The sequence below is a fragment of the Athene noctua genome, chromosome 16, assembly GCF_965140245.1.
Source record: "Athene noctua chromosome 16, bAthNoc1.hap1.1, whole genome shotgun sequence".
NCBI classification, from domain to species: domain Eukaryota; kingdom Metazoa; phylum Chordata; class Aves; order Strigiformes; family Strigidae; genus Athene; species Athene noctua.
This window is the reverse complement of record NC_134052.1, coordinates 6,949,162-6,969,796: the sequence shown is the minus strand read 5'-3', so window position 1 is coordinate 6,969,796 and position 20,635 is coordinate 6,949,162. Positions and strand designations below refer to the sequence as shown.

General features: G+C 35.6%; 1 protein-coding gene across 8 annotated transcripts in view; it reads left to right on the top strand.

The window, feature by feature from the left end:
• Window positions 1–20,635, top strand: part of ZMYND8 (zinc finger MYND-type containing 8) — a 59,763-nt gene that overhangs the window by 13,021 nt on the left and 26,107 nt on the right. For 6 of the 8 annotated variants that reach the window (XR_012634656.1, XR_012634655.1, XM_074920547.1 and 3 more), the window contains exons 3-9: window positions 2,557–2,634; window positions 10,408–10,556; window positions 15,080–15,298; window positions 16,167–16,280; window positions 17,967–18,059; window positions 19,241–19,328; window positions 19,711–19,766. Coding sequence is in view for 6 of the 8 variants with exons in the window: in XM_074920547.1 (XP_074776648.1) it covers window positions 2,557–2,634; window positions 10,408–10,556; window positions 15,080–15,298; window positions 16,167–16,280; window positions 17,967–18,059; window positions 19,241–19,328; window positions 19,711–19,766 (797 nt within the window). In the remaining 2 variants the exon portion in view is untranslated. The remainder of the gene's footprint in view (window positions 1–2,556; window positions 2,635–10,407; window positions 10,557–15,079; window positions 15,299–16,166; window positions 16,281–17,966; window positions 18,060–19,240; window positions 19,329–19,710; window positions 19,767–20,635) is intronic. The other 2 variants (XM_074920548.1, XM_074920550.1) reach the window with 2 other exon arrangements.

Genomic DNA, 20,635 nt, shown 5'->3' with positions numbered 1-20,635 from the left:
TGAGCATTTTTGTTTTGGCATAAGCAGTTTAATTTTAATTGCTATAAATCAATTCTAGTTCAGTTTAAGCTAAGATGAAACATGCGTTGTTTAATCTGTAACAACGGTGCTGATGTAGCCCCTGAATTTGGTTTAAGTAAGGTGGTGGTTTCAAAGCAGCTTAAGCTGGTCGAACTGCTCAGTGCAGCAGTTTTATCCACTTCCTTCCATACCTAAGCTGGCAGGAAACTAACTGAACCGTAGAACATGAATGGTTTTCTACTAGTCTAGTATGCTGAAATGGCTTGGTAGACTGCCAGAACTGGTGTAGGAGAGAGGGCAGGAATATACCAGTTGAGTGCAGGAAGTATAGAGCTTTGTTAGCAATTAGATAGGGTTAGGCTGTAATGAAACGAGAGCTTAAAACCATAGCTGACACTTTACTTAGGCTTTATACTGTGATGTGTAAGAGTGAGTCTGTAGCTATGGTCAGAGCCATGTATGCAGCCCTACATGCTCATCTTCAGCTGCATTTTTCTACCTTTCTCCTTAAGCTGGTACTGATGCTTATGCTGTTGCATGGTAAGCTGTATCAAGCAACTGCAGAAAATTCATAATTTTTTGTAGTATTGTTTTTTGCCTGAATCATGAACTGATTAACCCTGCTATTACATTCAAGTGCCTGTCTGCAGATAGTTGTGGAGACAGACATCTGGTGAGGTGGGGAAGGGGAGCAGAGTTACTGTAGCAGTTTTAATTTAGATCTGCTTGTAAGCTGTGCAAGTGCAGCTTTATTAAAGACAAGGTTTTAAAATACACTACTCTTTATCAGAACAAGAAGGCACAAGGCATCTGAGAACTGGAAATGGGAAGTGACAGCTTAAAGAGTCTACAAAGAGTCCAAAACCAAAAGATGGAGTCAACAGAGGATGCTATTTAGAAAAGGAGAAGGGCCACGGGTTAAATTATTATAATATTTTGTCCTCTGCATATGATACAGTAACATGTCTGACAGAAACATCTTGTTATATTTCTGTTCCAGCCTTATGGCCTGCTTTTTAACTTTGTTCATTAAGTATTTCAAGATGGGACTTGCAAGGCTTTCTGAAGAATTTTCAGAGTATTTCCAGGTTGTGGTTCCAGAGCAGCATAACAAATTTAATTGTTTGGTGCCATTCTGTCTTCACTTGCAGTTGTTCTATTTGGACAGCAGTGAACTCTCCACTCATCCTATTAACCTGGAAGAATTTATTTTTTAAAAAATTTTATTCTTGGGTTAGTTTTCTGCTAGTTTATATTACTTACTTGACAACAGTGGTTAGCTGTGGTGGCAGATGAACTTCCACAGAGGTTTCATATGTTTAAACTGATACTGTAACTGTTGCCTGTTTAGTGACTAAAGGAGTTCTTTAACTCTCTTCTTCCCAACATCAAATGTACATCCCTTATATTGCCTTTAAATCTGTGCTGGCTCTTTGCCAGTCCTGTACTGAGTCAGTTAAGGACTTGGGCATACAAGTAGTTTTCTACCTGCTTACCTCCCTGAACCAGATTAGTAGGGAGTTGGACAGATGTCATTGCTAGAGACTTGCCCCATCAATGACAGTCATTAGATGGTCTTGGCTTGTCCTAAAATCACTTACCAAGACACTACTGCTTAATGGCGAGAATTCTCGCTTTTTCAGTTTTTGCATTGCTGCAGGTTTTTGTTGAAGGCTTTGGTTTTAGGGGCTTCTCTCAGTGGTAAAAGATTCGGATATTATGAACATAACTGCAAAATGACTAGTACAATGGAATTTCCAGAATGCATTGTATATTTTGTAACAGTTTCATAATAGTACATCGTGTATCAACTTTCTTTGCAGTGATACCAACTATTTAATCACATAGAGATGAGATTCTCACTCCAGTGTGAAATGTAATTTGAGAATCCTCCAGTGAATGGTAGTGCAGCCCTTGGTGCTTAGTGATCAGCAGGGGGTCTTCAGGAGTGTCTTGGGGCACCAAGGCCTACAGCCAGGCTCTAGCCTATAAGCAGCTTACATCTTTTATATTGCAAGTTGTTGGGAAGGGTTTCTCTATCTTCCAGAGACCTACAATAAAGAAGCAACTAACAGTGTCTTTTTCTACTTGTGTAAAATTGTAATATAGTAGGAGTTTATCTGGATTTACACAACCATGGCTAACCTCTGTTATTTATTACATTAAGCAACTGGATTGGGTTAATTGCATCAGTTGAAGTTTCTGGAATGTAAACAGGGCTTTAGTGGTTGCTTGCAACTGCATCATGTTTCAAAATTCTGGCATAAGATTAAAATGCTTCAGAGTTGAGAATAAGTTCTAACAGATTTATCCATGATTTTTAAAAGTGTTTTGAAGATAATTGAGCTTTCTATGGTATTATAGGTAATGGATTTGAAAAGTCATGAATCTATTAGCAACCATTCAGGATAATAAATATAACTGGGAGACTTCACAGTTCTGGAATTCATATAAATTATTAATTGAAGCCTGTTCTATCAAACTGGACTGTAATGATGCTGACAATGGAGTTAATGTTGCTCCTTTTTCTCTCAGAATTCTTCATTGATTTCCCTGAACACCATTTAAAGTGCATGTATTCAGAGCTTTTGAGGAGGAGAAAAGAAGAGACAAGTGAGTGTCTAGGTGGAAATCAGTTTTCTGTTTTTGTTCTTGTTCCTTTTAAAGACATAGGTATGCATTTCTGTGGGGTAATGACAGCTTAAGCAGTCTTCAATCACGTTTGTGTTCTGGTACCCTCTCTTATGCTGCCCTTTTTTTTTTTTTTTTTTTTAAGCTAGCATAGCTGTTTCTTACAGCCTTCAGATGAATTCTTCATGAAACTGCTTTCATGAGATTTTTGTTATTTTGTCCTGTTAAATTCCATCTAATTTAATTCCTTGATCTGTTTTACCAAATATTGGCAGAACTATTTGTGCCATAATAAATGGAATAGCATGGAGTTGGGAATTAATGTTAACAGAAGTAGCCTTGGGCTGGCTCTGTTTAAGTAACACTTCTGCTGTCTAACTTACATAGAACAATTGAGTAGGTTTCTAATTGGAAACATTGTCCAGAGTTTTGCATGTTTGATCCACTTGCATTAAGATATCAAAAAACCACTTATATCACAGAAGACTTTTATTGGGGTAACTAACTCTCAGTTTACTGATATCTAATACCATTCCTAGAAGACTAACATAATGCTTTCACTGAAAAAATACATTGCTGTTTCTGGTTCCTGGAAAATCAGAATGCCTGCTAATTTTACTATCTTTATTACAACGCACGCTGAAAAGTTTTTTTGATTAATTTTTTTGTTGCTGTTTAATCAAACATGTTGCTGAGTTTCCCTTTTCTCACTTTCTGAAAATTTCCAGAAGAGGAAAGTTTTGTTCTACAAGCAGGAGATATTACCACTTTATAACAGCTCATTTTTCATAGAATATGTATTTAAAATATAAGAAAATTACGTACAGAATTTGAATAACTAATACGCTTCATGAAAGTATAGTAAACTTGATGTAGTTAAGATAAAGATACCTTTTTTGATTGTCTGTGCTTTATTTTGAAGTGCAGAACTTTTATTCCCTTCCACACCAGCTCAAAAAAAGGGTAGTTCTTTGCTACAGTAAAAAGGTTTTATCCTGCAATTTGCACTTTTTGGGAAGGCTTTTGTTTTGTTTGCCAAACCTTTTTGTGAGGCTGAATTTGAAAATCATGACATACACTGTCTGGTTTACTTGGGTTTTTCTTAATTGGCTTACTATCTATTGCACTGAGGCTGCAACACTGAGGCAGTATGTGCTGATATAAGTCAGACCTGCCACGCTGGCATACTCCTTCATGGCAGCCACATTTCCATCCTTTAACTTTATACTGGCACTGGCAACTTTGTGATATGTTCGTATGCCAGCTCAGCTGAAATAAAATGTTGAGGTTTTTGTTGGTTTTGGACATATCTGTTATCTAAAGCATGTTGCTTCCTGGGTGAGCTAACAGTGCTGGAGAAAGGAAAAGGGAAGGAAGTGTATCTGTGGAAGAGTACTGTGAAGCCTTAACTTAGGTCTGTGTAACTTGCTGTGGATTTCAGCTTTCATTAAGGCCTTATTGGTAGAAAAACTAATGCAAGTGTAATAAATGTTTAGAAATGCGTGTGTAGACACCATTTCATTTTGGCTTTAGTCTGGAATTACTTTGATTGCATTTAGCTTAAGCAAGTTTTTAAATTAAAAACAAGAAAAAAGGTACACAGAAAGGAGGGCTTAAGGGGTTGTCACTGTTGATAAGTCTTTGATATGGAGCAGTTTATGCTGTGTTCTTACAGTAAGGCAAGTTGATGTTATTTGTTTTAATGAAAAATTACATTTCGGTATCATGGTAAAAGCAAGGAAAACAACATTCTGCTTTTACACCTTTTCTGAGTTGGTGCTTGCTTCTGTTGAGAAAAACAAGACTTCTCAATTAGTTGTCAGGGATTGTTGCTATTGAATGCTTACAGTACAGCACTTGGCAATGTATAGAACATAGAAGATATGGTTCTGGTCTATGCTCCATATACTGCAGAAAAATAAGATCCCTGATACACAATAATAACATGCTTCTGGGTTTTTTTATTTTTTTCTAAGCTAGACTATATTAAGTCACTATCACAGTTTATCTGCTTAAAAACTACATTATCATGACATAAAATTGGACTTCTAAAATAGTTGTAAAGTGTGAAATTAAGTTGCTTTAGGGTTTAAGTATGCTCTAGTCTGTCTCCTAGGAGCAGTAGTAACTAATCCTTTAGTCACATGATGGCACACTGAAACAAAGATTTTAAACTTTAGGTGAAGATGAGGTTAGCTTGTTCCCCAATGGATGGTTTGTGAGAGCATTCATAGGTGCTTATGTCAACTTTGGCAACAATACAGAGCAGTTAATAATAACCTAGTGATGTAAAAACAGGTGACATTTGAGAATTAAAAAAGGTAATTCAGGTGTCTTTTTTCACTTGTGCTGGAAACACGATTTTGAAATATTGCTGAGAAAGCAAAACCACACATTCAAAAATCAAGAAATAAGTGAAGTAAGGTTGCTTGACAAATTAATTAATTAGTACAATTGGGTTATCAATTAAATGTTTATTATGGTAATGCCCTTCATTTAGTACACAGCACACTTAATTTCTTATTAACCTTCTGAGTGTTGAGTAACTGTGAGTGATCTTAGCCTTTTCAGTTAGAAAAGGTAAGTGCACAAATTGATGACTCTGAAAAGTTTGGTTCAGTTTGATTTGGTCAATATATGATAGGAGTAGAAGAAGCAGGGACATTGCAGGAATATGTGCAAACTGGTGATGAACTGGTGATGGACTGGCATGGTGAGATAATCTCCAAAGTGAGACCATCCTTGCTCATTAAACACCTTTTTAAAAATACTTGCTTGACATAGATGCGATCATGCAAATTCTTGTTCCTTTTTGGAGCAGAAACTTGACTCCAACTCCTAGGTAACTGTCCTAGTCACCAGGTTATTGCATAGTTTAAATCTAGTCTTTTTTGTTCTTTCCTCTTGGATTTGTTTCACTTTGTTCAAGTAATAAATATTAAATTAAACTACATAGGAGAAATGATCCAGGTTAAAAATTAACTTTACTCCTGACAAGTTATTTTAACAAGGATCAATTTCTTGATCTGGTTCACAGCTCAGCTACACAAACTGCTAACACAACTGGAAGAGCCCAGGAGAAAGAGGCAGTGTGTGCTAAAGGGGACACTGCTGTTGAAAGAAATTCACACAAAATGCAACTTGAGCATTTTTTAATCTTAATTAGAATTGGAAACTGTAACTCAAACAATTTAAGTAGGTGCTATGATTCTTGTTTTACCTGAAATGAATTAAAAGATTGTTCATATTATTAGATCCCTCACAGATAGGCAAATTGGCAAGATACAGTGATAGTTAAAATAATTAGCATATTCCAGTAGCACAACTAAATCTGATAGAAAATGCCTTTGCATTGCTGTTTTCATATCTATTCATTACTTTTTTCGGTTATATCTTACATTGCCTTAAGAAAATTTCTGTGCATTTCAATAACTTGACAGTTGGGGGGGGGGGGAAAAAAAAAAGGTATATTTCAGGTCAGTTTTTCTATGTTGTCTATGAGTCAACGCTAGTTTATTTGAATATCCCTAGTATGCTCAGGCTTGAAGTAGTTTTTGAAATCACTTAACCAAGCATATATGTCTGTGTGCTTGTTTGGTTTACTCAGTATTAAATCAGATAAAAATCAACTTTTTCTGTTGAAGTGTAGTTTGGATTTGGCTGTGATTGAATTGTATTTCAGTTCTAGTTTAGGTAGTAAGAGTTTAACCCTTTTCCTGACCCTGGATCAGTTATTTTAGGAAAAACAACACTGATGCTGCAGTGTTTCTTCCAGGATAGCTGTATTGGCTCAGTTCTCTTGGGATACATGAAGCATATGCCAGCCAAAGGAATTCTTCTGCCACCTTCTGTGCATAATGAGCTAAACTCAAAAAATAGCCCCTAGTCTTTTGTCAGTGTAGCTGTACCTGTATTAGGATTTTTATTGTCATAATTGCTTAACGAGGGTTGGAGGCAGTCATTGTATTTTTCATACATTTAGGTGACACACCTTACCTGGCAATTTTTTATATTGTCAAATCAATCTAAATTTTGGCCTAAATGAAGTGGGAGGCATATTCGCTTGAATTGAAACAAGTCAAGTAACAATAATGGTCTCAGACACATTGTATTGGTTTAATTCAGCCTAGGCATGTCAGAATATAACTAAATGCTGCCTACAAGTATAAAAGGGGATGGGTGAAATGGAAAGAAAAAAAATCACATTTCTTAGTGTCAAAGAAAACTCAAAATATGAAAAGTTTTTGTTTGTTTATTTAAACCAGCTTAACTACATTTTGCCAAAATTTTATAACTTATGTCAACAGAAAAATTTCTCTGAGAGCCAGCACTACATTTCTGCTAGGCAGCACTGTTGAAATAGCTGTGCCTACATAACTCTAGTGGCAGACACTTTTCCTATCATTTTACATGTATTGTTAGCCTGGTGCAGCTATTCTAGATGAATAAAACTCAGGATGAGCAAATGCTCCTATATTTCTCTTTCCTCCTTCATTTACATCTTCTTCCATCTATCTTTCATATGTTTTTCATATTTATTTATCGTTTTCTTAATCATTATCTTGACATGTTACCAAGCTTTTGGTCAATCAGAAGGCACCATATAGCATTATACTTTCCATAGAATTGTGTAGAAAGACTTTAAAACCGCTATTTTTTTCTGTGCAATGATGTATTTGGGGAAAATTTTTTTAAAAGCTTCAGGAACTGAAAAAATTACAAAGTTCACAGCTGATTAATTGACAATTACATCTTTCATGTGTCTGGACCAACCTGAAAAAGTGTGATGATAATGATTGTAGGTAAGATTGGTATTTCCACAAGTTAATGTAGATCAGTACAAATTTTCTTGCACAGGATAACTTCTTCCACTACACCTTTTCCATCTTTATTTATATTTTCTTCCATACCTGTAAATAGCATAAGTTTTTGAACTGAGTCTAGAAATTAGTCTTAGATTTAGTCTAGAAATATCTTTTCAGTTCACTTCTTGAGCTTGCATCATGTGTAAGTTTTAGTGGCATCATGGATTTTTTGAGGATTTTTTCTCAAAATATTTTTGCTATATTAATAATTGTGTGACTTCTTGACATCTTCCCACTCTTTTCACTAAATACTGTATTATTTTCAATAAATTTAAGCATATATGCAAGCATTCCAATGTTAACATCAACATTACATTGTATGTATCACTTCTATTTTTACTTCAGTATTGTTTGCCCTTTTTCACAATGGAAAAAAGCAATTTGTTCATAGTCAATTCATGCTCAACTGTTGTTCTAAATGCTTTTTTTCTCTGTTTAGAGAAAAGTGCATAGGTTGTTAATCTTATGTCCATTTGTGCAAATTATTATTGCAGCCAATTTTTATTTCTTCTTATTAACTGTTTCCACATTTGCACAAAATACTGAAATCACGTAGCAATCTAGTACAGTCTTTGTTGTGCCACAGACCCTATAAAATTTGTGCCATGTGACAAAATATCTTTCTTTTGAATGCAATACAGTTTAACTTTTCAATTTGATGGACATTATTCTGCATACAGTTCAAGCTAAACTGGGTTTTACTAGCTCACTTGTAATACTGTCTAATGAGAAAGTGTCATTGCAAGCCTCCTTAAATGTGTTAAAATCGTCCCCCGAGAGGAATGCTGTAGCTCAACAAAATAATCTCATTCAATGAATAGTTAAAGTCAGATTGGGAGGCATTTGTGGAGAAAAGTGTTTGTCAACTGCCTATGTGAAAGTCTAGTGCTGTGGTTTTCAGTATTCTTCTGTTTGGGGAACTTTCCGTATTTTTTGGTGGACCTTTTTATAGTTAATTTAAACCTGTTGACAATAGACGTGCCCTGATAAGTTCATCCAGTTACTGGTGGTTGTTCTGGTACCTCTGATGTTCATGGGAGTCTTGAAGTGTTTCAGTGAGGTTTTGGCTCAACCCCATCACCCAGTGAGGCCTGGAAGGCAAGAACACAGATCCAGGAGGGAAGGGATGTAGGATCATGACATCCAGCAGTTTGCCTCTGGCAAATAGCTTCCAAAAACTGTTGTTTGACAGAAGAAAACCTTAAGGTGGCATTAATACCAAAAGCAGCATTTCTATTTCTCACTGTGTGTTTCCATCCAGTATAACTGCTTTGCTGGATGATTTCAAATGTCTGTGTGGCTGTGCAGTGAATGGGGTCATAGCAAGAATTACTCAGAAGAAAATTATTTTTTAGATAGGTTTTATTCCTCAATTGTTCAGTGTGTGACCACAAAACATTTGTACTAGCACATGTGAGTAGGGAACTGAAAATATGGGAATCAGTTAGGGGAGGGTTCAGTTGTTTCTCTATGATGTTGATGACTTCTCATCCCCATGGTTTTATCTATCACTTTGCTTTGTTGCATGCATTGAAAGCTTAAGGAAAAATTAAACCAACTCTGTTGAACTGTCACTTGTATTTCACTGTTCTATGAATGTCTATAACAGCTGATCACATGCTTGTTTCTTTTGAAAAATGTCAGTAAGATCTTTGTAATTGAGCTGAGCATTCCATATTCATTAGGAATCATTTAAATTTTGTTCTGAGAAAATGAAGGTGCAAATGCTCTTCTTTTTACCAAGGACATTTCTGATGAGCTTGTCAGTAATTTTTTTTGTGTGTGTATTAGCTCTTTTAAGGCTGTAAATAATATCTTCTAAATATTCTAATGAACACAAAACAGTGGCCAATTAAAAAAAAAAAAAAGGTGAATTAAAAATCTTTGAAGAAATCAAATAATTTGACATAATTGGAGGAGTGAAGCAGACATGAAGATCATCATAATAGATGTTCATTTGATAGAGCTGTGTCTCAATTTGCTTCTGATTTTTTAAAAGAATTTTGCACATTTCATAGAATGCAGTTCAGAGACACCAGACCTACTTAAGTTGCTGCTGTGATGAGTTTATACTAAGATGACTGTCCATAACTTAGAGCAACTGAGACCCAGGCACCTGCTCCCTTCTGCCAGCATTGCTGCTTGGGATAGTAAATTCAGGCATAGATGGAAGCTGTGACTTAGTAAACTGCTCTAGTAATTTGCTTGGTTGAATGTGGGAGCCACTGAGAAGTTGTGCCACTTCCTGTTTATTGCTCTGTCTTGTTGCCAGTGGTTGCTGCCTGACTGGGAGTCCTGTCTTAATTTTATCTTTTTACAATCCAGTTTAGCAGGTGTTACAAATGACTAAGTATTTGAGGTAGCATATTTATTTTCAGACTATACAACAATTTAATTTTTTTCTATTGATATATTTCAATAAGTTTGTTTAAATATGATAAACAAATGATGAAGACTGACTTTCCTTTTAACCGTGTTTTAACTTTTGTTGCTTATGATCCTAAATTACATCAGCGAAGCTGTCAGGAACTGTTAATGTTATTTCTCTGCTTTTAAAGTGTATGACATAAGTTAGCATAGCACTCTGCTAAACTACAGAAATAATTGTTCTTGTACTTTAAAAGATACTAAAATTTGAGATAAGACGAATGGCCAGAATGCTGTGGGAAAAGAAAAAAGCTATTTAATGTTAATCTGAATTACTACACTGAGAATTCACTTAACAGTGGCATTACTTAACAAGTCTGTCCTTCCAGTTTTGTCAGTGACTGGGTGAAAGATGATTGAGAATTCTTACTCTGTTTGATGAAGGAGTGTGAATGATAAGCCATAACCTCATTTGAATTTTTTCATCGATACATGCTCTTCATATTGTTTGTATCTGTTACAGATCCTGGCTCTGCTGAACGCACAGCACAAAAAAGGAAATTTCCCAGCCCTCCACATTCCTCTAATGGCCACTCACCACAAGATGCATCGACAAGTCCTATAAAAAAGAAAAAGAAACCTGGTCTGTTGAACAGTAATAATAAAGAGCAGGTAAGAGAAGTCATGGTCTTGTTATGCTAGAATATGAAACAATCCAGGATGTAGAGACAGCTGATCAGGAGCTCTTTCCTCTTTAGGAAGCTCCATTTTTGTACTTGAAGAAGGGGATATTAATTTTTGGATGCAGTGGGTGTAGGAGTTGGCACTATAAGTTGGATTTGAATGTTATTTTATTTTTGTTTTACATCTGTATGAGAGAGATGACCTGTGTCCTGGCTTTTGATTTCATAAAGCTTTTAAGATGTATAACCAACAAATGCAATTTTGAACAAAAGGATTTTGAAGAAATATAACAACAACAATAGCTGTTATTAATCAAAACCATTAAAAGGAAATGTTCAGTGGCATGATATCCTAATTTAAGAAAGATCTCATATCAGTGGAAGTCCCTCATCTGCTTTCAGTCCAACTGCCAATTATTAACAAAAGTCCAGTTCCTTCCTTGGTACTCTGCAGATTCCCTCCCACTCCTTTAAATTGCTGGGCAGTGTACACTCCTACCAAATGAGTTACATCAAAGGGTCACACTGACAGTACTTTTCAGTCTTCATGCTTGAAACCTTATTTTCAGTGTCTTCTGAATATTCCATTTTATATCATTTCATGTAGTTCTTAGAAGAACTTGACTCCAGAAGACTTTGACAATTTCTGATTCATTGTATGATGCAAATGAAAGAATTATATGAAGTGTATTGAATAGCAAATGCTGTAAAACACCTGCATCATCTTGGAGGGGATTACATGAAAGCAGTCTTTAGCCTTACTGAAACGATTTCTCATCTAATTTAATAATGACATGCCTGTGTATTTTTCAAAGTGCTTTTGGGTGTCAGTGGTTTTTGTCAGGATCATATAAACACAGGATTAAGTTTTGAGGGTTTAAAGCACTGGTGTAACAGCATCCACATTAAGTATTATCCTGGTGCAATTGCACTGGTTAAGACAGACAATGAAATTCCTAGTCGTTGCAGTTGTCCTGGAACAAAGACTGTGAATAAATCAGGCCTTGCTAGAGAACAGTCTCACACTGCAAGTGTATTTTATTTAAGGGTAATTGGGAAGTCTAGTAATAGCATCTGTAGGTGTGCTTGCACTAGTTTAATGTGGTCAGTTTTGACTTTTACTGAGCTTCACTGCAGGCTGTATAAAGTCATCCACATCTGGACACTTACTGGGGAGATGTTGCCTCACTAAAGTCTGAGCTTCTAACTGTACAGTGTAGAGATAATTTTTCAAACAGTGGAATTGAATTTTAGGGTATTAATTTCTACTTTTTATTAATGTATTTAAAAATATATGTGAAAATACAATTGCAGTTGTTGAACTTGATACGTTCCCCTCAGTAAATCCTTTTCTGTTTTCCAGGTATCTCAGACCTGAAATATTACAGGATAGAATAAAGTTGTATATCTAATGAAGAAAAGCAATCAGACTTGCTTATTTTGTTGTATTTGTTACAAGTTAGCAAGAAAATACCATGTTTCATTTTGTTTAGCTTTTACAAGTTGTTTTAAATTTCATATTGTCTTGCATGTCAAATTTGAAATGGGCGTGCCTGAAAATTATTGTTTCTTAAGTAGGTGCAAAACTCTGCTCTATATGATAGCAGGGGTTGTTAAAGATTCTTTTACTGCTGAACAGAGTGAGCTAAGCATACAGCTACTTGTTTTGCTCTCAAGTTAAGTTTCAAATATAATGTAGCTGATAGCTGTGGTTCTGATTGGCTGATAAATCCATTTTGAGGTATGACATCGTCACTAGAAACCTCTGACTTAATATTCTACATTACAAAGTGTTTTGTAGTATTTGAGTATTCCAAGATACTGTTACTGAAGTTATAGTTGCATGAAACTTCGTATTACATGTTGTGGATGCAGTAACAGATCTTCAGAATGGTGTCAACAGGTATTTAAAGTATTGAAATACAACCAAAGAACTGTGGAACTGTAGAATGTAGCTAAAACAGGTTAAAAATCAGGAACTTCTGACATTTACTTGGTCAGTTGTAATGTAATTGAAGTTGTCGGTTTGTTTTACTGCTAGCTTCAATAGTAATTTAAACTGAATATAAGTAGTGATCTTTTTCTCCCCAAAACACCACTACAATACTGTTGTTTTTTCTTCAGTTTTCTATATCATTCTACAGGTCTTAATAACATTAATAAAGACTTTATAACAGGCTGTCACCTATTTGAGCTTGAACTGGCTAGTTGTGAAACAGTTGAGAAAACAAAGCTTTTCTTTCATAACTGTTAAAATTTAAATTCTTAAAACATTTTGCAAGTGTGAAGTTCCTTGAATCATTCATTTTCAGTCCTTTATTTTTGTTGTTTGGGTCTCTTTCAGCCTTGGAACTTTTTTCTTTTTTCCTAAAACTTGGCTTAATGAAATAAGATGTCCAAAAGATCTAAGCATCCTTGAACAGAAAATGAATTCCTCTCATGCTCTAGCAAAAATGGATCCTCTTCAGTTTGGATGTTATGAGCTGATTTCTGTGGAATAGTTTCACAGGTTTTATATTTGTCTTAAAGCAGTATCTTTGATTCTTAGGAAGTTAGTATGGATATACTCTCTATACCCACTTCAAAGTCAGAATATGTATTGCAGTCTTCTGTTAATTTCCTTTATCTGCAGTTGAGGAAATGCCCCATAGCTGCATCTCCACATAGACACTATTAAGATTTTGGTCTCACAGCTGTGGTGCATATAGCTGCAAACAAAACATGGTCTGCACTGTAAATGACAACTTTTCCTTTCTTCACTCTTGAGTTTCCATATGCCTTTGTATCTGTTTGATTGTGGTAGTAATACGTTTGAAATGTAGTTATGCTGTCCCCTTTATTCCACAGGATCTCACAGAACCTTCCTTCTCAAAGTCTTGTCATGTTATATGTTAAATATATACACAGGCAAAGTGCAGAAATTAACACTTTGCCCATTTCTGTAGTGGGAACGAAGTGTCTTTTTAGTAGCTGTATCATCTGTAGAATAGAAAATGAAAAATGCCAAAACTGATAGAAATTGGAGTGAAATTCTAGGTAGCAGAATGCTTTGGGAATGTTTGTGGGTAACATCCTTTCTTTGCCTAAAATCTTATACAGTATTAGGTAATTGTAGATGATATCTCTTCTGCTGTATCTTTTGAGATGTAACGTCTTCAGCTGGGTTGTCACTGCTGCGTCATCTCATTTGACCTTGAAGCTCCCCTATTCATGCAAATAATTAGACCTTGTCCTTTGTAACTTTAGAAATCTAGAAATATCACAGTCCAGGCTGGCATTCTGGTGGTTTCTGGTGACATTAATTTAGCCCTGTGTGACTTAATTTTGTAGAGGATGCTGCAGAGATACAGAACAATGCATATGGTTGCACTGTTCTATGAGTCACAGGGACATGTGGCAACTCAAGGGTCTAAGAACTTGCAGATGTGTAAATAGTGTAGGATGAATGTGAAATTAGTTGAGAACCAAACAAAATGGTTCTTCAAACTACAAGCGTTTGGATAGTTAGAAGTAATGTCATGACCAGATGATTTTACATCACAAAAAAAAAAAAAATCACAGTAAATAACTGCCTAAAACTCAATATTGTTTTCCTCCATGCCCTCCTCCACAAACTACCCCTATAATCAATACCAAGCAGAAAACTTAAGTTCCCTTTTCATTAATAAATAGAATGTAGTATTCCAATAAATGTTAGCAGCTCTTCCAAGACTTTAGGTATCTGGGGACCCATTTTACACCCATCCCAGGCTCTTTGCTTGTTGTATTTTGACGTCAGCTGTGTCATCTTTGAGCTGGCTGGGGCTCAAGTGGATGACTTGTTCATGCAGTTTACAAAGTTAACACTGTTTTCCAGTGCAGGCAAACCAGTGGAGATCGTGAGTCTTAAATTCTGATGAGCTTTTAAATGGTGGATTAAATCTCCCCTAGTGTGTTCCTGCTCCTGTGGCAGAGGTGGCTGTTCAGGATGTGAATTTGCTCCTGTCATCTTAGTCTACAGTTTGCCTTATTAATCAAAATCAGCACTGGCTTGCTTCATTGGACAAAGTTGTGAACTGCTGCAATTTAGGACAAATTTGCATGGTGTTCAACTTCTTGTTTCAGGACTAACTTCTTCAGCTGTCCCAGGTTTAGCCACCACTAAATATCTCAGTATTTAGCTTGCACAGCCCCGTTGGAATTCTGAGTTTAGAGGACCTAATAGCTTCTGTAGCGATACATTGTTCTTGAAGATAAAAGTGTTTACTGTCTTTTGTTGGACTGCATGTCTTGCACTTGATGCCCTCGCTGCAAAAAATTATTTTCAGTCTTGAGTGCAAACTGGCATTTGACATCTGAATAAGAAGTAAACTTCTTTATGAATGAATTTGTGCAATGAATAAGATAATGTGCTTGCATAAGTGTTAATCAAACTCTGTAAACTGCTGTTTGCTTATATATTATGAATATTATTATTTTAAAAAATGCAAATTTGTTTTGAAACCAAACCTGTTTTTCTTGCCTACATTTCAGTCAGAACTAAGACATGGTCCGTTTTACTATATGAAGCAGCCACTCACCACAGACCCTGTTGATGTTGTACCACAGGATGGACGGAATGATTTCTATTGCTGGGTTTGTCATCGGGAAGGCCAAGTCCTCTGCTGTGAACTCTGTCCTCGGGTTTATCATGCTAAGTGTCTGAAACTGACAGCGGAACCAGAGGGGGATTGGTTTTGCCCAGAATGTGAGGTTAGTTTGATATAAGGAGTGGATTTCTTTCTTGTTTGTGAGATATAAGCAGCTTTTTTGAGTTCTGAATTGTTTCTGGTTTATTCCTGTATTGCCTCTTGGTAAAGGTACCAGAAAAACTTGTACAGAAGAGGAGGCATCCGTTGCTGCTTCACCACTTTTTCTGTGTGTGTACCTGGATTGTGTTTGCCTGCTTACCATGAGTCTTCAGCTTCCTTTGTTTCCATCTCTAGAGAAGGCACCATTTCAGAGAGTGATCTCTTCATCAGGCACCTCTAATTCTGAAAACATTCTGCACTTTTGACTAGTTTAACTTGTGTGCTTCTTCTAGTGGGCCGATCAGCTCTGCAGCAGTGTAGAAAAAAATTGCACTGTAGGGTCTACATACATGAGTGCGTATTCTATTACTATTTTTTTTCTGCAGGGCTGAGGAAGAATTTCATCAATCTTCTCCAGTGATATCTGGGGAGAGGATACTTAGCATTAAAGTATCTTTAATGAAAGCAAATTGGTTTATTGCATGTTTTTCTTTGATCACTTACTGTACTAGAGGCCAGGTGACCTTCTCACTCGTTCACACTGCTGTGAACCCGCATTGTATTTGGGAATTTTATGTATTCACACATTTACTTTGCATGACCTTGAAGGTGATGGATAATTGTCTGGTTTTTTCCTTTCATTTTTTTGTCTGTTTTGTTTTAACATACTCGGAACAAAAACTGAGTAAAGCAAGCATCTGTACTGCATCATCAGAAATATTTTGTTCCTTATACTTACTATCTTCCATGTGAATGCTAGAATGTTTCAGTGGAGAAGAATTACCCTAGAAATACTTGCTGACAAAATATGTTTTAATTTTAACTTTTAGAAAATCACAGTCGCAGAATGCATAGAAACACAGAGTAAAGCTATGACAATGCTCACCATTGAACAGCTATCATATTTACTGAAGTTTGCACTACAGAAAATGAAACAGCCAGGGGTAAGATTTTTATTTTTTGTTAATGTTTGGGTCATATGTTTGTCATAACCCTGGGTTTTGCTTCCTTTTATGGATTATGAACTGAGTTTATTTTAGCAGATTGTATGTGACAGCTTCATGCTGTCTACCACCTGTCTAGTACAGACAGATTCATTTAAATTTACATTTAAATTGTAGTTTCTTGATGTAACTTCTGGATGTAATTCCAGTAGTTGTAGTGAAAATAAAATGTGGCTTTCCAGTGGGAGGGACATGGTGGTTTCTCACTCTCAGAAAGTGCACAATGCTGTCTCTGAGATACAAGAGGAATGAGGAGACATGATCTCTTACCAACAGTTATCTGTGCCTAGGGTTCCTGCCCATATACTGTTATATTATTGATTATTCCTGTTGAAAGCCTAGCTTCTACCTATTAGTAGAAATTGTTCTTACCACAAAAGTTAGTTATATCATATACTTCTAAAACGCTGAAGAAATTTTCTTCATTGTGGTGAAAACTGGTGCCATTAACTGTCATGCAGTATGAGGCTGCTGTCCTATGAATTATTATCATGAAGTAAAATTGGTTTCCCTCCAACCTATCTCCATGTATTTTTCTTAGACTCACTTCTCAAAATCACCATGCCTCAAAATTTCAGCTATTCCAGTCACTCATTCTTGCTTCTGAGTTTCAACAATTGTGGTCCCTTGTTCTTAACTGTGCAGGCTTTGTGTAGTTTTCATATGTGTGAAGATAACAGTATATCAAAATATGTGATGAATTACCAAGAGTTGTCTTAACTCCTGTTGCCTGCTTGTTCCTGTACGTAAGTTAGAGGAGCAGGGAGGGTGTTTCTGTGCCTGCAGTGTTATATTAAAATATGGTGGGAAGACCAGATGTGCAGAATCATGGGCTCTCTGCAGCTCTTATCTCTGTGATATTTTAGCAGAACAGTAGTGACAATTTCAGGAAGGTTACTCTTAAGTACTGACAGATTTTGGCTCTTAGAATCCTTTTACTCTCCAGTGCTAAATACTATTCTATTAGATGGAGCCATTAGAAGCTTTGAGTGGTGCTTTCCAGTAGCAAAGTGTCAGTGTTTGTTTATATTGAATTCACAAAATGTTTTGAAAATGTGGTTAGAAAGCTAATGTTTAATGAATGCTATGGAGATATTTTGCCCTTTAGGCATTTTACTAATAACCTGTTGTTTTGGTACCTGAGTGCTTTGGTTGTGTTCCAAGAACTGCAATTAGCAGATAGAACCTGTAGGGTCCCACTGATAAAAGTTTGAATGCGTTTGCATTGCCAAGCCACCATTGTTTTGAAAGTTATGATTCTAATGGAAGTCTGAAAAAGAAGTATTAGTGAGTCTAGTGATTCAGAAATTTAGTGTCTCTTCTGCTAGATGTTGAGCCTCATCTGATACTCCTCACAAAAAAACTCTACTGTAAATAATAATAGCATATTTTACAAACCCCCTAACTTTTGCAATTCATTACTTTCAGCATATGAAAAATCAGTTAAATAAGACCTTTTATTTCCTCTTCTGCCAGTACTTTATTCTCAAAATTTTATGATTACCTTTAAGAAATTTTCTCTGATGACATAGTTGGAAGTGGTATTAGAAAGTGAATGAGTATTGTGTCATTGATGAAACTGGTATTAATAAACAGTGTGATTTTTATCTTCTTTTTTCCTAACAGACAGAGCCATTTCAAAAGCCAGTTTCACTGGATCAACACCCAGATTATGCAGAATATATCTTTCATCCAATGGACCTTTGTACATTAGAGAAGGTTTGTATGAAGCGAATTGAGGAAGGTTCCTTGAGTTTGATTGCTATCAGTAAGATTTTTGGAGTGTTTGGTGGGAGTGGGAGAGAGGTTGATTGAAATAATTTTGATGCTTTTTTTTGGTTGTTATAAATGCCAGTTCAGTTACAGTTTGAAAACAATCACGTGCCAACTGAGCAAGTCCACTATTTTCTCTGAACCAGTAACAGATGCTCAGGGAAAACATGCTTACACTGATGGCTTCCTCTCGTATAAATTCATCTAGTTCCAGGAATGATCCTGTGGGGAGATTTCCTTAACCAGAGTTTGCACTGGATGATCATGTTTGTAAACTATTAATGGATCACTGGTCCATTAATTTGGAACCATTTGAGTGTATATCCAAAGGTCATTCCAGACTAATTGTACTGATCCATTCAACAAATACTGTAATCACCACTGCACCTGAGGTGTAGAAGGAAAAAAAAAAAACAATCAAGAGGTGAATAATGAGACTTTCATTCTCACTTCAGTAATAACTTAAAAGTTTCAAGTCATGAAAAAGTTCTCCACTGCTTAATGAGGCATGAAGCACTGCAGAGCTTTGTTCTGCTAGGGCCTGGTGGAGAGACAGCAAGCTTTCATTCTCCGTGTCCTTGCAGTGGAGGTTTATGTCTTCATGGTATAAAGGTGTAAATAAAACCATGCAACTCATTTTATCTAACTGAGTTACTTTACTCAGTTGGATAGACTGGAATATCAAACATACTGTCTTACGTACCATGACCAATAATTTTTTCTGGGTCTTGTAAAAATTAAAAAAAATTAAAAATTGCTGTGGAGTGATAACATTTCAGTAGAAGAAATCAAGGACTCAGTTTTCTGCAGAGACATTGAATGGAACACTGTTTCATGCATTTAACACTTTTAAAAAAATGTTGAAGATGCTGATCAAGTTAATTCGTTATTTAGAATTAATTTAGACAGTGCATACATTTTCAGGGCAGTTAAGAGACCCTGAATTTGACAGATTCTTATAAGTATTTAGAATAATAAGTCTTACAGTAAATAAGTTTTATTTACAGTTTTTAGTTTTATTTATAGTTTTATTAATTTTATGACTGATAGTAAACAATATTCAGGAAGACGCTGTCTCTTTTTACTCATTTCTGTTTCCTTATACATTTTAAATTTTTTCTTTACAGAATGTTAAAAAGAAAATGTACGGTTGCACTGAAGCATTTTTGGCTGATGCCAAATGGATTTTGCACAACTGCATTATTTACAATGGGGGTAAGTATTAATTTATGTCCTCAGATATGAAACTTTGAAATAGGTAAAGTCATAGCGCAATTTGCAGGCTTCTGGTTGCCAAATACTGAAATTATCTTCCTGTTAATGACCATAGTGTGTAACACAACAGATTTTTTTTTTGTGGTGGGCAGACTGCAGTAGGCTCCAGAAAGGAACATTTATAGATTGTTACGATATTGAGAAGAAAAGTGCCTACCTTCAGCTTTTGCAAGCGTGTAGTTTATACATACATGTTTTACCTGGTCTCTTTAGATGTTCTCTTTTGTCTTTAATGTGAACTTCGAAATCTAAAAACTGTTGATTTTTATCATAATTCTAGCATAACAGTTTTCTTGGTTAAAGCATTTTATTGTTTCTTCAGGAAATCACAAATTGACACAAACAGCAAAAGTCATCATCAAAATCTGTGAGCATGAGGTATGAGTGCCCCAATTAATTGTTATGTATTCTTAAAGTGTTCCGTTTCATGTACTGGTGAGTGAAATAATGTGTTTTCTAATGTGTGTATTGTATAACTAGTTTTTGTAGGCTTTCTTATGTTTAGATATGCATAACCATGGCCTACAGAACGATTTTTGGCAAAGGCATTGCTAAAGTGTCTTCCATTAGGTTATTCACTGTAATTAAGCCTTGCGGTGCAGGGGAGGGTAAGGAAAGAGAGGAAAGTGGACATATGGATTCTGCACAGTCACCTGTCTTCTAATATAATATTTGGAGTTGGAAAAAGAGATCCACATCTTCTGATTCATAGATGCATTTTTTGGTGGTTCTTTTGCTGTGACAATAAAAAATTCCTCTGAACAAGTGGAAAAATAACTGTATACATTCTTAACTGATCATTTGCACTGATTTTATTTCAGTGGCAATTCATAGTGTTTAGTATTACAAAAACTTGCTATTCTAAATGTAATATCAATGAAATATTGTTCAAATATATACGTTTTTGGATGATCTGACCTGTTATATTTATGGAAGTGCTTTCTCTATCCCTGGGTTGTCACAGTGATATCCATGATTCACATAACCTCTGAGAATTGATCAGTTCTTAATAGAACAAAATACATGTGCAATCTAAGCCTGATAGCTTAACTATTTTATATAATATGAGCATAAGGAGTAAAATACTTTATTTTTGGTTCTGCATAAATTATGAAATTAAATGCTAAACTGAGGTTATATTTTTGCCACTAGAAGAAATTATGATAAATATTTCTTGATCACTGGAATGAATGTCAAATAAAGGATGTGGTTTTTTGACTGGAGTAAATGACAGCATACAATTTGAA